This window comes from Genypterus blacodes, unplaced genomic scaffold, assembly GCF_046128005.1.
Source record: "Genypterus blacodes isolate CSIRO-AG114 ecotype Tasmania unplaced genomic scaffold, CSIRO-AGI_Gbla_v1 ptg000070l_1, whole genome shotgun sequence".
NCBI classification, from domain to species: Eukaryota; Metazoa; Chordata; class Actinopteri; order Ophidiiformes; family Ophidiidae; genus Genypterus; species Genypterus blacodes.
This window is the reverse complement of record NW_027466880.1, coordinates 1,108,583-1,122,845: the sequence shown is the minus strand read 5'-3', so window position 1 is coordinate 1,122,845 and position 14,263 is coordinate 1,108,583. Positions and strand designations below refer to the sequence as shown.

The following is a 14,263-nucleotide window of genomic DNA, read 5'->3' as shown; positions in this document are numbered from 1 at the left end:
ATAGACTTACAGTACAAAACTTGCAGTAGTTTAAGATCAGAATAAGCAAATGTGCATACTTACATTATGGTACAATTAAAAAGGCTCTGCAGTTTAAAGCGATATCAGACCATTTACAGGAGGGGAAGGGGTTAAAGCAGATGTGAACTTGAAGGAGACAGTGCAATAGCGAAAACTCTTCAAATACTACAAAATTAGTTTTTCTGAAGCTTGAGTCTTGAATCAGGCGGCTTTCATCTGTTTAAGACTAAAGTGGAAAATGGACCGGGGTGTGAGGAAGCATCACCACATGCACTGGGCTCACTGGGGTGTTACTTCAGGAAAAATGCCACCTAAATCAACTCTAATCTAGTTTTTGGCTGCTGCAATATAACAATTTCTTTGGGCTGAACTATGGTGAAACGTAAATGCCATATTTAAAAGCAAACTGGCTCAATTCAGATTACTAATGTTTAAAGGCAAACTAGCTGTGTCAGTAAGTAGAACTTTTAAAGATGACACATTTTGAGCCTTTTATGTTATCAATGTTGTCACTCAAAATGACAGGTGGTACGTAAGCTAAACAAAAGCTTTACACTGAGATGCTTCCACTTGTGTTGGAAAAAGAAAAGAGGACCTCAGGCCAAAGGCACGATAGCAAAATCCACTATACCAACATTACGTAAACAGCAGAGATGTCACACCAGGATCATGTAAATACAAACTACCCAAATCAGAATATGCACAAGGAAACGGAAGCATCAACTGAACAAAGCATTGTGTTCATGCAAACGGACATGGATTGAATATGCAATGACAACTTTGGTGTGAATTACAGAATTTACAGGTCACAATGCAAAGATGCAGATAAGGGAAATTACATTAAAATAGTCTGTGCCAAAGGTTGAGCGCTCTAGTTGGAAATCGACTTCTTTCTCTATCACCTAACAGTCTCTACACGCTGTAAATAAGGCAAGACGTCCAGGAAAGGTTTCTATTCTAACAGCTTCTTTGGGTTTGTCTCAAGACAGCGTTGACAAGATCTCAACTGTCCATTATGCCTATATGAAACTCTTTCCCTAATTTAATAAATCTGTCCAATGTGAGCAAACGTTCTAATCTTCAAACACGAATAGCATTTTGAAACAAAATAATTCTTGTTTTCTGCAAAGTAAAACAAGTTGAATTAGATGCACATCCAGTTACATAACCTAAAGGTAATTTGAATTTGACTACTAATAAGGAAAAGTGCTTAATAGTATCTAGTAGTGGTTCTTTGGTTCAGCCATAGGGAACCAGATTAGGTACTTTAAAGAACCACACTCCACGGTCATATGAAATATAATCTGAAGACCAAGTACAAAATCCTTTATCTGAAAAATGGTTCAGAACGTTTCAATGATCACTGCTTCAATGTAGGACTTTAGAGTCACAACACTTAAGATCATCCTAGAACCATTTAGAGCTCCCTTTAATGGAAAAGATCAAAACTACTACAAAATAAGGTTTGCCATTTTTAAAATACCGGAGCGTATCAAATCTAAAATAGGATCTTTTTGTGCCACATGTCAAAATTTGTAACAGTCTGTTTTCTCCAGACCTTTTGATTTTCAGTCCATCTGTCAAAACAAAAACAAGTCATTTCGAACCCAATCTGGGGGCTGTAATAAGCTACACCATGGAAATAAAACTCATTAAGTTCAATCGGTTTTCCTTTTTGTGCAAGAGTTTCAGCATTCTAACTGTCCAATCAGCTTTGTGCGACTGCCGACTCAACTCTACGTTGCAACTCTCGACTTAACTCGTATCTGATCAACCTAACCCTGTAATCCAGATTGACCCAGACGGGGAGGCGAGGACCTACTGGACCGAATCAACATGGAAAATAATAATGTTCTAGCCATAAAATATAGAAAGTGACTACATTAACCCTCCAGCACTGAGCTCAGTTCAGGCGTCATCTCATTAAGTAGAGGTATGAAGAAGGTATCTAGTAGGGATATAGTTCTTTATTGTGCTATCTGTTTATAATGAAATATTTGGGAGTGACTAAATCGACTTCCACTGTGTTAACAAATGAACGGAATAAAGAGCTTTGATTTCATTCTGCACAATATCACCAAAACATTATTAGAACAAAGAACCAGGACTGAAATTTGCCATTTGTGTCAGAGCAGCATGAATCAAACCTCACGGAGAATCAGTCAACAACAAAAGCGGGAAAACAAATTCATTTCAAATCAACCCCAAAGGCTTCAGAAACAAGCAAATGTGCAAAACTACAGCCACAAACATAAAGGGTGGATTATTTGGAATAGAACTTGAGTACTTTGATTTTTTTTTGTAATGCAGGTCTCCAACACCATTACATCATCTGTAGTGATATACTGCCGAGACAAAAGACAGTTGGTAGTTCGCATCCTTCAAAGTAGTCAATGAGGTCAGGGTGAAGAAAGGCACAATACAACAAAAGAATCACACCAGAGGATTTGTTTTAAATATAGCATAAATAGAGTTGATTTGCCAAATAGTAAGGGAGGATTTTGAGGATTGAAATCTGAATAAACACCCGAATCTCTTCAATAATCCCAAACAGTGGCAGTGACTCCCATTCCTTTCCTCAGAAAACATGCCATGTTCTTCCCCCCCCCCCTCACGTTTAGATTAATGTGCAGATCATAAATGTGTTCTATAAAACAGTTTTAATATAATCATTGTATTCTGGCAGGTTATCAGTGCAACAAAAGCAATCATAGAAAAGAAAAAAACATTTAAAACATCATTACACACATAAAGGCCTTCATTTTTCGCTTTCCTTTCAAGAAAACACACACGCGCACACACACACACACACACGCACACACACTCCAATCTGTCAGCTTCAACCATTACACAAACAAAAAGTGCATTTCTAATTCATGGACAGCCCCACAAATACATCTATTTGACTGCGACCTGGTGTTTGAGTTTGGTCTGCACCTCACGTAGCATTTTTAAAAAAAGAAAAGAAAAGAAAACACTATCCACCACCAACCCCAAGCTGAAACAACAACTTTGGATAACTTTGTAAACTGCAGATAGTTTGTAGAATTTCTGTTTTTCTGTTAGGGGAAAGAATTTGACAAAGTGCTTTCAGAAATTTTGAGTTTTGTCGTAAAATCGGCTCCGATAACGCTTTTTTTCTATTTTTAGTGTCAGCTCTGTTAAAGTGCAAAAAAGAGTTAAGTTTTCAGTTAACGCGCAAATATCATGTTAGGATGGTTTCAATCCTGAACCAAAGAGCAAGGCACATCTGTGGCTTAAAAAGTGCATTGACTCTTCATCTCTACTTAAGAACAACAATTCATTAAAAGTGCAATTTGAAGATGGTTGATTTGTTTAAAAAGTGCATCGAATGTTTAGGGACCACCTTTCTAGTTTGAAAGAGGTTCTGAGCTAAGAGGCCACACTGCAACCATACCAGTGCCTGTTTGTCATATTCTTTAACCGGTTTCGCGCCCCGCCCACCCGCCCGCTCAAGCTCCTGTGCAGACCAAACCCACCCAGGTCCTCGTCTCAGTGTAAGAACAACTCTAGGTGGAGCAGGTTGTCCGCCCTTTTCACTTCAGTCGAGGATGTGCTCTCCACGGACAATGTGTGAAGAAAATTCATAGCGGTCCTGGCTGCGGTGGCCGCAGATGTTACACTCGAAAGGCTGCCGGAAACCGTGGCAGCCCATGTGGATGGTGAACATGACGTGGTCTAGAAAAAGCACGCGGCAGTGCTCGCATCGGAAAGAGCGCACGGCCCGCCCCTCCCCGTCCACCACCCGAAAAGCCTCCCTGGAGGTGGAGGAGGGGGCCGTGGGCGAGCCGGGGGCGTGTGCCGGGGCGGGACCCGGAGGAGCCCTGTGGCCTCCGTCCTCCTTCTCGCCTTCCCTCTCTTTGGCGTGGCTGTGTCTGTCCCTACTCCTGTGGTGCGACGTGGGAGGAGGTGCGGGGTTGTGGGCGTTGGAGTGGAGGTGATGGCTGTTGTTACTGTTACTGTGTAGGGTCAGGGTTGGGCCGGTGCTGTTGCAAGGCTCGTCTGGCATGCTTTCTGTGTCCGTGGAATCCTGGCAACCGTTGCTAGGTGACGGCGCGTGACTCCGAGGTGGTTGCAGGTCCTCGTGGCCTTCAGCCGCCTCCCTTCCCCCTACGCCCGCAGCTCCCGCCCCTGTACAGTCCAGCCTGGGGCCCAGAGCAGCAGGGGTGTGAGCGGAGCTGATTACTGGCCTGAGTTCCGATAAACAAGAGGGGTGACTGGACGGGAGGTGCAGAGGTCGCAGTACGTCTGACCCCCCTCCTCCTCCTCCATAGTCTCCTCCCAGGCCAACAAAATGTGGGGCTTCAAGGTCTCCAGGGTGCATCTCTCCATCCTTCTCTAAACCAGCACTGAGCTCATACGGTGCGTCTGCCATGCTGAGGCGAAGATGCTTCTGCCCTGCAGTAAAACAAAACAAAACACAAATAATAAAATATCAGAAAACTTTTTTCCCCAATAAACTTTTTATGCTTGGGCCAGCTTGCTCAGGTAAATGAAGAGGCTCGTCCACAAAATTTGAGGTAGAATTAGAGGAGGATTAGAACACGCTGACACTCTCCAAAGCGTTCAATAGGATACGGTGAAGAGGACAAACTCGGATTTTACTTGCAAATTAGTCTTTTTGTTTTTAGAATTATTCACGATGATTAAAGTGTATGCACATATTTAAGACTTGCATTGTTTAGAGACAGTCATGTATAAGGAAATGCTTTGTGTCGCTGGAGTTTAAATTTGTAGGGGAAAGCAAAATAAAATGCAGACTCATCTGGAGTCTGCAAATCTTATATGCTGATGACGTACAACAGTGATAACAGTGTCAGGGTGAACAGCTGTTGCCTTGGCCTCAAGTCTCCTGAATCGTCTGTGCGGAATCGTAAATGAACTTCATAATATCTCAGTTTGCCAGCCGGTTCGGGGACCATAACAAAAGAAAGAATGAAAGCTGATCGTCATTCATACGGCCGTATCGACTCGTCCTGCTGCAGGAAGTATTTGAATAGGGCAACATTTTGATGACGGGTAGGCTCTCAGTTTCCTCAACCTTTCCACACTGACATCAAGTGCTCACCTACAAATTTTTGTGGAGTGGATCTCTTGCGTTTGGTGATGCTGTTGGCGAGCCGATCGATAAATGCCATCTTGTCTGAGGGTTGCAGTAGAGCATCTGGGATGAACTCTAGCTCTCTCATCTCCTCTCCTGCACGGAGTACAAACATACTGTTTGTACTTGTTATGTGTCATGTTCTCTTGTGCATATAACTGACTTACATATGACTTGGATTTTTCAGCTTTTATACTTTTTTTTCGGCAGCATTTAAATCACCTTTTGCAAACAAAAGTGATTAGAAGCAAGAGATTCTATGCAGCACAACATCACCTTGGATAGGAGACAGACAACATTTCTACATACGATATGTTTGTACAGTCTCCTGAGAAGTATCTTAGAAGTGTCTAATATTAGACTATTTACATTACTGTCTTACCTGACAGTTATGAGCTCTCAGGCAGTGTTTGCAGTCGACCTTTTGGATTATTTGTTTCAAGTTTGATGGACTGAATGATGAAAACCAAGAAATCTAAAACAGCTAATTTTGTTATTGCATCGGCCACATTTTTTTAGCCTGCCGCTGACGGCCAAGGTGCCCGTGTGATCACTAACGCCACTCAATCTCCACAGTTATCACAACACACACTACCTGGATTGTGAGCGCTGGCTGGCTGCTGTGCTTCCAGGCTCTGTATGTAGCTGTGGCAGCGCTCGCGGTGCTCCTCCAGGGTGCTCTGCTGTTTGTAACTGCGGCCACAGTAATTGCATTTGTAGGGCTTCCCCACAGTTGGAGAGGACACTAGGGGCAGAGGGGAAGATGATGTAATTACCATTCTGAACACCTGCACAGACCATGAAACACAAACATTAATATTAATTCAACGGTTCTGACCATCAACTCTATCCATGCCTCAGATATTCTGTTCTATTCCGGAGATTCTTTCAACACAAGATTATTCATTCAGTATTTGTTAGTTCTTCTCTCAGCCATGTACCTTTTCTTCCCACATTATTGGTGCTTTTATTATCCAATAAAGTGGCGAGTGTTACCATGGCAACAAGCCATCCTGCCCACTGCTCCAAGGCCCTTGAGGTTGCTCGCAATGCTACAGATTTCCAGGTGCATGTGACAGCTACATTCTTCAAGCACAAGGCCTGCCATTTCCTCAATTCCTCAATTTGTTGCTTTCACTGCTTTTAGAAAACATTTCCAACCATTACAAATCTCTCTTACCTGCATGAGTGCGAAGATGGCCAGTGAGGGCATCTCGCCTACGACATGCATAACTACAGAAGGGACATTTAAAGGGCTTCTCCCCCGAATGCAGCTTGATGTGGCGGAGCAGGTTGCCCTTTTGAGTGAAGGAGGCGCCACACTGATTACACTGGAATGGCCGCTCACCTGTAACCAGAGCAAACACATCTATATTGTCACATCTCTAGTGTCTGGTGGTTTGCCTCAAGTCCAGCAGTGTATTACCCAGCATAAGAATAGCCCTTCCCTTTCAATTCAGCCCTGAATGAATGAATGAATGAATGAATGAATGAATGAATGAATGAATTTGAAATAGGATGGAACAAGTAACGGCCTTGTTCCAGATTTAACATGTGTTACTGACAACAATGAGTTTTTTCCTCCACTGCCATGATCTGTACAGAAAGAGATTCACATGTATGTATATATATATATGTATATATGTATGTATGTATGAGATATAATCACAATTCTATCATAATTACATACCATAAGCAAGTTTGTTGCTGTATTTAAACAGATCTGAACAAAATGGTTTGAGTTTTCCCCACAGAGGACATTCCTTAGCATTCATACTCAGTCACCTGTGTGGCTGCGTTTGTGCACCATGAGAACATTAGGCCCAATGCAGATCATTCCACAGATGTCACACTTGAGTTTTCCATTTGGCAGCCTGGTGGCCCCTGTTGGCATGGTTTCAGGGTTGGTGAGCTCCCTGTAGCCTCCAACAGCCTCAGTTCCCTGCTCTGGACCCCCTTCCTCTACCCGCTCCCCTCTTTCATCCTCAGTACTGCGACCCGGATCTTCATCACTGTACAGCTCCACTTTAATAGAGTTAGCTAAAATGAACAAAAGCAAAAAAGAAGGCCTTATTGAGAATCTGTCAATTTAACTAAAAGGCTAAAGTAGATAGGTACTGTTTAGAGTGCATAGGAGTCCGAATGCCTCAAGAACCACATCACTGCAATTCAGACATGCGATCTGCAGAGATCCAGCAAAGCGCACAGATTTTCTTTTTTTTGGGATTATCACACTGAACCTGTGGTATGATTGCAGAATGCCAGTAACATCGAGCACCGTGTACAATCATGGTGGTGGAAAACCAAACCGGAGCTGTCTTAATTTGGAGAACGTTGTCACATTGAAAAATTGATAGTATTGTCATTATATCGTTACACTATTTAGATAGATAGACAGATAAACCGTGTCTATTCCTAGAAAAGGTTGGATAATATCAATTTCAGAGTTGAAATTGCATTTGTGGGTTGATGAATCATAACATTGTCAGTTTTCTGAGATTTATTCTTATTTTGCACACTGACCACTGAGGGAGCGACTGGGAGACGTCTCCTTGCTGTTGGGGGTGCTCACTGTCGGACCTCCCAGACCCCCAGAAAAATCCCTCTCCATTGAAGAGTCTCCACTAGCTGCGAACAAAAACACAGGTGAACCGTCATATAAACCCGTCGGCCTCTAACGGCAAGAATATTTGATGGAACAAACCATTCCTTAACAAGCTGTACCTGATATGTAGGACCGGCCATTACAGTCATCAACATCCATACTCATTCAAACTGAATACTGAAATGAAAATAGCACAATGAATGCTCACATATGAATTTGTACAGCCCATAAATAAATGCAAACAAATTTAAATAGCTGTCATGGATATTATCTGTAAATAAGTATTCCAGAAAGAGGTCCAAACTGACATCAGATTATTACAAGAAACCTTTTAATAAGAGTAAAAGACAGCATCTGATGTCTCTTTCAATTAGTTATGACAAAAATAACAACCTTGATTGGCAACTCAGTTATACAAAGCACTTAAATGTCCACAATCTATGGATATAACATGAAAAAACATTCATTTGCCAATGCAAGGTCCTGACTTCTGAACTGCAAATTAATCAAACGCTCCTCTAAAAGCTAAAGATGATTGATGACATCATCATAATACACGACCTTTAAATGTTTACTTCAAATTAACTCCAAGCTTAGCAGTAACTAATCAGCTGATTGCTTCAATTTCCACTAGTTATCTTATGACAACGCTGATAAATGACCTCCACGTACAGACAATGCATAAAAATGCTCATTTAACAATTATCTTTTTAAAATTCAGATCATACAAGGGAAATCAAGGCATATACTTTGTCAACATTTTACTTGACAGAGGCGTTATGCTGAGGTCGGCCTTGGTGGCTAACATTAGCTTAGGGTAAAGTAATAGAAATGACAACTTAGCCGAGTTAGCTTAAGGTAATGACAATCACGTTAACGTCACAACGGAGCTCGACAGCTAACTGGACAGGGCGGAACATATTAAAATATAAGTAACATGTTCTGTGACGTAAGGTAGTGGACACTGACTTGTGACAATAATTCGCTCTAAATCGTTTTATTTAGCGAACGCACAGCAAACTAGCTTTAGCTTTGAACGCTGGTAAGCTAGCAAGCAAAACCAATGTTTCCTAAACGGTTGCTATGGCACCCACCGCCTCCCAAAGCGCTACGGCTAGCCAGATGCTCGTTAGCCAGCTAGCTCGAGCCCCCGCCTGACACATTAGCATTACATCCGACTTTACGACAGCATTTCGGAGATACGTGTTTGAAGTATGTTTCCTCTCACCGCACATTATCTTAGTTAGATCCACATTACCTGTCCCAGTAAGGGCCGTTTCAGTGAAGTCGCTCTGTTTTTACATCTGCTAGTTTTGCCTTATGACGGCAGCATCTCCCGGCAGCGATTACCTCCCGCTACAAACAATTTCCGGTCCGCTACGACCTCAATGAACCCCAATTAAATGTCGTCCATCACTATCAAATGTATCGTACGATGCAAAAAACGTTATTATGTTTGTCCTCCTTTGCATTCACGCGTATAGCGCCGATAAAAGCTGATGGAATATTAATTATAAAGGTACATGTGTCAGACTGCCATGCCTCAATTTAAGGAAGGCATAGCTTAAATAAAGAAGTCTGAAAAATCCCTGCTCATATTGATTTCTTGTCTCTCTGCGACTATCGAACTAATTCAGAATATTGCCATTGGGAGTCACGGTGAAAGGCAAATAAAGCTAAAGACGTCGATTGCTGCTTTGAAACGTTGATGATCGATTTAAAAGTTGCAAACGGTCCCAAAAGCAAATAAACGACCTTCTATAAAGCTCACTAGACCACAAGCAATTAGACATGTTTACTTATTGTCCCAGTAAATTTACTTTTAGCATTCTAGTAGAAATCGGGACCTGTCTGAACACGAATTTACGTTTTAACTAAAGAAACAAAACGAGTCCATAATCGTTTTGAATTAAACTTTGTACCATTTCTCATTTCAGATAGTTACGCAGAGGCCTTGATGGAACATGTTGAGCGCACAGAGAGTGACCTCTGCTGTACACACGCTCTCTGCCACACTGCGCCTCCATGTCACTTCTGACGTATTTGCTTTACGACGGTGTGCTTACACAATGACGGTTTCCGTCAGCCAGACTTGCGAAGCCTAACCGCGGTGAATAAGCCTTTTTCGCTTTTATTTTTTTGTTGAAAGAGTTATTTCATCATTTAAAACTAATAATCGACATCGATTAGTATAACAGATACGCCGAGAGACCATTTATTTGGATAAGTACAGTTTGTACTTGTTTCAGTTGAACTCTGAAGTTGTAACTCGAGGCCCACGGAGAGCTCGAGCGGCAGCTCGGAAAAGTTTGTTGTTGTCACGTGACGTGAGACGAATGTGGCGATAAAGTTTGTTTAGATAGTAAAACTAAACGGCGCAGTGAATTATCCCAAATCACCGATTTCACCACAATGCCTCAACCAAAACACCGAAAGATTGCAGTGATAGGATACAGGTCTGTAGGTGAGTAACGCACATGAGCTCATGCTCAGCTAACGGAGTTAGCTAGCTGGCTAACAGGCTTTGTTTTCCTCGTGGGTGTATCAGAATGGCAGCAATAAGGCTGACTTACCTTTGTTTAAGTTCCATTGTTTAGCATGTTTTATGAGTAGATGACAAAACCACACCAAAGTTCAGTGCATTTTAGTGAATCGCTGTCGCCATATGTCTAGTTGCAATCTGCTTTGGGGGCAAACTAGCTAGCAGGTTTCAGCCGATCATATGCTATGTGGAAATGTTGACGAGTGCTTTATACTTCCGACACTTTTAGTTTTCGGCAAACACAAGAGACGTGGTGTCTAGAATTTAGGAGAATTGTCGTATAGCTCTGTTCAGCCCTTAACCACCTCTACCTTTTTTAATGATAACAGTCTTCCATATAATATCATGTGCCTAGGGGTAGGGAATACCTTCAACAAGAACCCAGTGTCAAGTCATTATACTTAGAGATCCGGTTGTCGTAATGTAGACATTTATGGTAAGCAAGAGATTGTATGTATGTATGTTATTGGAACGCTTTCTAATCTTGTTATCCACATATCCCCCGCACAGGAAAGTCATCCCTAACCATACAGTTTGTGGAAGGCCAGTTTGTTGACTCCTATGACCCCACCATCGAGAACAGTAAGCATTTCTATGTGATGTTTACAGAAAGTTACAGACAGGCGGAAATTACAATTGAGTTGGTTTTCCACAAGGAATATCTAATACGACTGTATAACTCATTTACGCTCCACAGCCTTCAATAAAATGGTCAATGTCAATGGTCAGGACTTCAGTCTTCAGCTGGTCGATACAGCTGGTCAGGTAAGTTGTTCAGTACACCTAACACATTTTATAATTTAATAATTCATAATTTTGACTGTTGTCTCATGTTTAACAGCAGTCTGTCCTAATGCATTTTACTCTTGTGTGCAGGATGAATACTCAATCTTTCCACAGTCCCACTCAATGGACATCCACGGCTATGTCCTTGTTTACGCAGTGACCTCCATGAAAAGGTGAGTGGACGTTTGTGTTTGCCATATAGTCAAAAGCCTTTGAACACTCTGTGGTAAGCAGACAATATACTTGGTAATGACAATATCCTGTCAAGGTGGAGCTCTTTCTAGCATTTTCAAATTGTCAGGTATTGAAAACAATGCAAAGGTTTTAACGTGAGTGAGTGTGTTGAAGTATAGTTGTATCACACAAACGCACAGCTGTGTATCTTATGTTGCCATCACGTTGATGAGTTGAGTGACTGTGGAAAATGATTCAAAGATTGTTTTAGTCTCCATTAATGTACTTTAATGTTGCTCTCTTTTTCAGTTTTGAAGTTGTGCAGACTCTACACGACAAGCTGCTAGACATGGTTGGAAAGATTCAGTAAGTTCTCTACATGAAATTCAATTTGATTAAGCGTTGTGCTTCAGATTTGTTTGTTTTTCGAAGCTTTTTTTTAAAATTAAATTTGAGGATGTTTTCTTTTTAGGGTTCCAACCGTCCTTGTTGGAAACAAAAAAGATCTCCACATGGAAAGGTATTTATGATTGAAAGTATTTAGTACAACATCAGATTGATGTTGTTTAGCACTACAAAGCATTCTAGCACTCTGAATAATTTTTACAATACATTAAACACCCCAAATGACTTCATCAGATTACTGCAGGTCACCTGTAGTTGTTTTGGCAGATAAAGAAACCTACTAGAGTACATCCTTGCCCTTTATTCCCAGTCTTGCTGTTATTATCCATGCCAGCAAAGTGAATGGGTTGGCGTGATGTAAAAGGACACGCTGTTCTTAATTTGTTGTGGTTTCATTTCCCCAGGGTTATCAAGCCAGAAGAGGGAAAGAAACTAGCTGATTCGTGGGGTGCTGCATTCATGGAGTCTTCAGCCAAGGAGAATGAGGTAATAACGGACCCGGATCTGTTTGTATCGCTGCTCATCAGCAGTCTTTGTAATGTCCTCTGTCCATAGACCATTCTGCTGAAAACCTTTCCATTCAATGCAGACGGCTGTGGAGCTTTTCAAGCGTATCATTTTGGAGATGGAGAAGGCGGACGGGAACGCACCCTCAGAGGAGAGGAAGTGTGCTGTGATGTAAAGTCTACCCAGGATGTCAGTAAACTCATTTGCTGAAGACAAGAGGCACAACTTCACCAGCTCGCCTGTCCCAACCTCAGCAGCACCACGACACTGCAGTGGCAATTCACAACACCACTGACTTACATAGCAAACTGCCCAGGCAAATTAGAAACTTGCTCATATATTGTAACTACATGGAGAAGTTTCCAAGAGCAAGATTAACGTTAGTCTAAGATAAAGACACACTTCCGGTGAACACTTAAATATTGCAATATAATATACGAGTGGTCACCATCTACATTCACGTCAACCAAATGCACAGCAAACAAAATATGACTGCCAAATATAGCGGTTCCGATGAATTGTATTAATGCTGATCCACAAGTGTATAAAAAAGAACAACTAGTCGTATATTTGAAGTTGTGAATACGATTGGTTCAATTCTCATTTTGTGTTGACTAGTTCAGGCACACTGATGCTGATAAATGATTATTTAAATGATTGGTGCAAAATTTGAATAAGTTTGACAGTAAAAGGAAAGCCACAGTTCACATTGTTTTAAATGTGGTGTTAAAACATCACTACTACTCAAAAATGGCGTATTCCCTCCCAACACCCTGGAAACTCATTATTCATCTTAGAAGATTCACTGTAGTTTCTGTTACTTTCAGTTTATTTCATTTTTATCAACTCGCTTCAACTACTTTTCACCAATGACCTGTTATCTGTGTCTTTACCACACAGAAACTCAATTGTATATTTCATGACGCGCATGTTTTTTTTCTTTTAAAGCTCATCTGCTAAGCAGGTTGATCTCCTTCCAGCATCTCTACAGTAAAAACTTCTCCTAATAGACTGGAATGAAGGTGTTATTTGATGGATTATGAAATAAATATATGAATAGAATGATAGAAATAGGTTTGATAGTATTGATAATATCTTGAGTGGGCCAGGCTTGCTTTCCCCTTAGCAGGTGAAGTAAGGTATGTGCTTGTAAGTGCATTATAATTAGAAACACTGAGTTGCAGTTTTTAAATTGCATTTTAACACAGCATGACTATAAATAGCGGATGAAGACCACATACTGTAGTTTGCTTTGTAATGTTTGAACTCATAGTTTTGATTTCATGGTTGTATGTGCTTGATAAAACCAAGCGGGGATGGCAGATAATTCATATTGTTGACTTGATATAATCAGTGTGAGACTAATGAGTCGCAAAGCATAGTGAGAAATGAAATGAGGAATTTTCCCCCACACATGTACCTTCTGTGGTTGGTGGTTGTACTTTTGCTGAGTCAGTTATTGAATGATTAGAGGGTTGATGATGATAAAGGAGAAGCTGGTGATGTTGTGTCTTGTGCCTTACAGTTTTTCAACTGCCTTCCTCATCTGCTTCCCTTCATGACTCAAGGTGCTCTTTAAGGGTTTTTCTTCTGTTGAATTGATCCCATTGGGATAGCTGGTGTACACCTTGGCACCAATATGCCCATGTTGGTCAGTTGTAATTCAGAAATCTTGCTGTAAACAGTTTTGTATATAAATAAATCAGTTACTCCTTTGATATGTCATTGTTTGCTGTTTTTGGCCTGGATGGTATATGGATGAGGTTTACAGAGTGGAGTTAAGCAGGTAATATTCCCAGAAACTGGAATAAAGCTTGAATTCTCCTAAAATGATGTGTGTTTTAACACAAACTGACAAAGAGCTTTTTCCCCTACAATGTCCTCATAACTGCGATGTTGCTTATGCGCTGTGACGGTTCAGATTGTTACACAGTTTCTCACCACATTTTTTACACGCACACGACCTTTTTAACTGCACAAAAAAACTGAACTGAAAAAAAAAATGTTTTTAATCATTTTTTAACACAACCCGTCAACCCGTGCTACATCTCCCAGGGTTTGGGATATCAGAATTTGCCAATTAAGTTTGCACTTAAGAGGA

The 14,263-nt window shown here is 41.1% G+C and overlaps 2 protein-coding genes across 5 annotated transcripts; one reads left to right on the top strand and one right to left on the bottom strand.

Moving 5' to 3' along the window:
• Positions 1–564: 564 nt before the first annotated feature.
• Positions 565–10,480, bottom strand: LOC143005238 (zinc finger protein Eos-like). Of its 4 annotated transcripts, none has more exons than XM_076156503.1 (8): positions 10,322–10,480; positions 7,868–7,925; positions 7,667–7,771; positions 6,929–7,183; positions 6,324–6,491; positions 5,739–5,888; positions 5,111–5,239; positions 565–4,440 (listed from the first exon to the last, which is right to left on the bottom strand). In XM_076156503.1, exons 2-8 carry the CDS (start codon positions 7,911–7,913, stop codon positions 3,584–3,586), a joined length of 1,710 nt encoding a protein of 569 aa, XP_076012618.1. In that variant the 5' UTR covers positions 7,914–7,925; positions 10,322–10,480; the 3' UTR covers positions 565–3,583. The 4 variants fall into 4 exon arrangements, with proteins under 4 accessions (XP_076012618.1, XP_076012617.1, XP_076012619.1 ...); XM_076156502.1 differs by lacking the exon at positions 10,322–10,480 and adding an exon at positions 9,007–9,098; XM_076156504.1 differs by lacking the exons at positions 5,111–5,239; positions 10,322–10,480 and adding an exon at positions 9,007–9,098.
• On the top strand, positions 9,794–13,882 carry LOC143005242 (GTP-binding protein Rheb-like). Its single transcript, XM_076156512.1, has 8 exons — positions 9,794–10,212; positions 10,801–10,872; positions 10,988–11,055; positions 11,167–11,249; positions 11,560–11,616; positions 11,723–11,770; positions 12,060–12,141; positions 12,245–13,882. The coding sequence occupies exons 1-8, from the start codon at positions 10,161–10,163 to the stop codon at positions 12,335–12,337; spliced, it is 555 nt and encodes a 184-aa protein (XP_076012627.1). The 5' UTR covers positions 9,794–10,160; the 3' UTR covers positions 12,338–13,882.
• Positions 13,883–14,263: the final 381 nt, after the last annotated feature.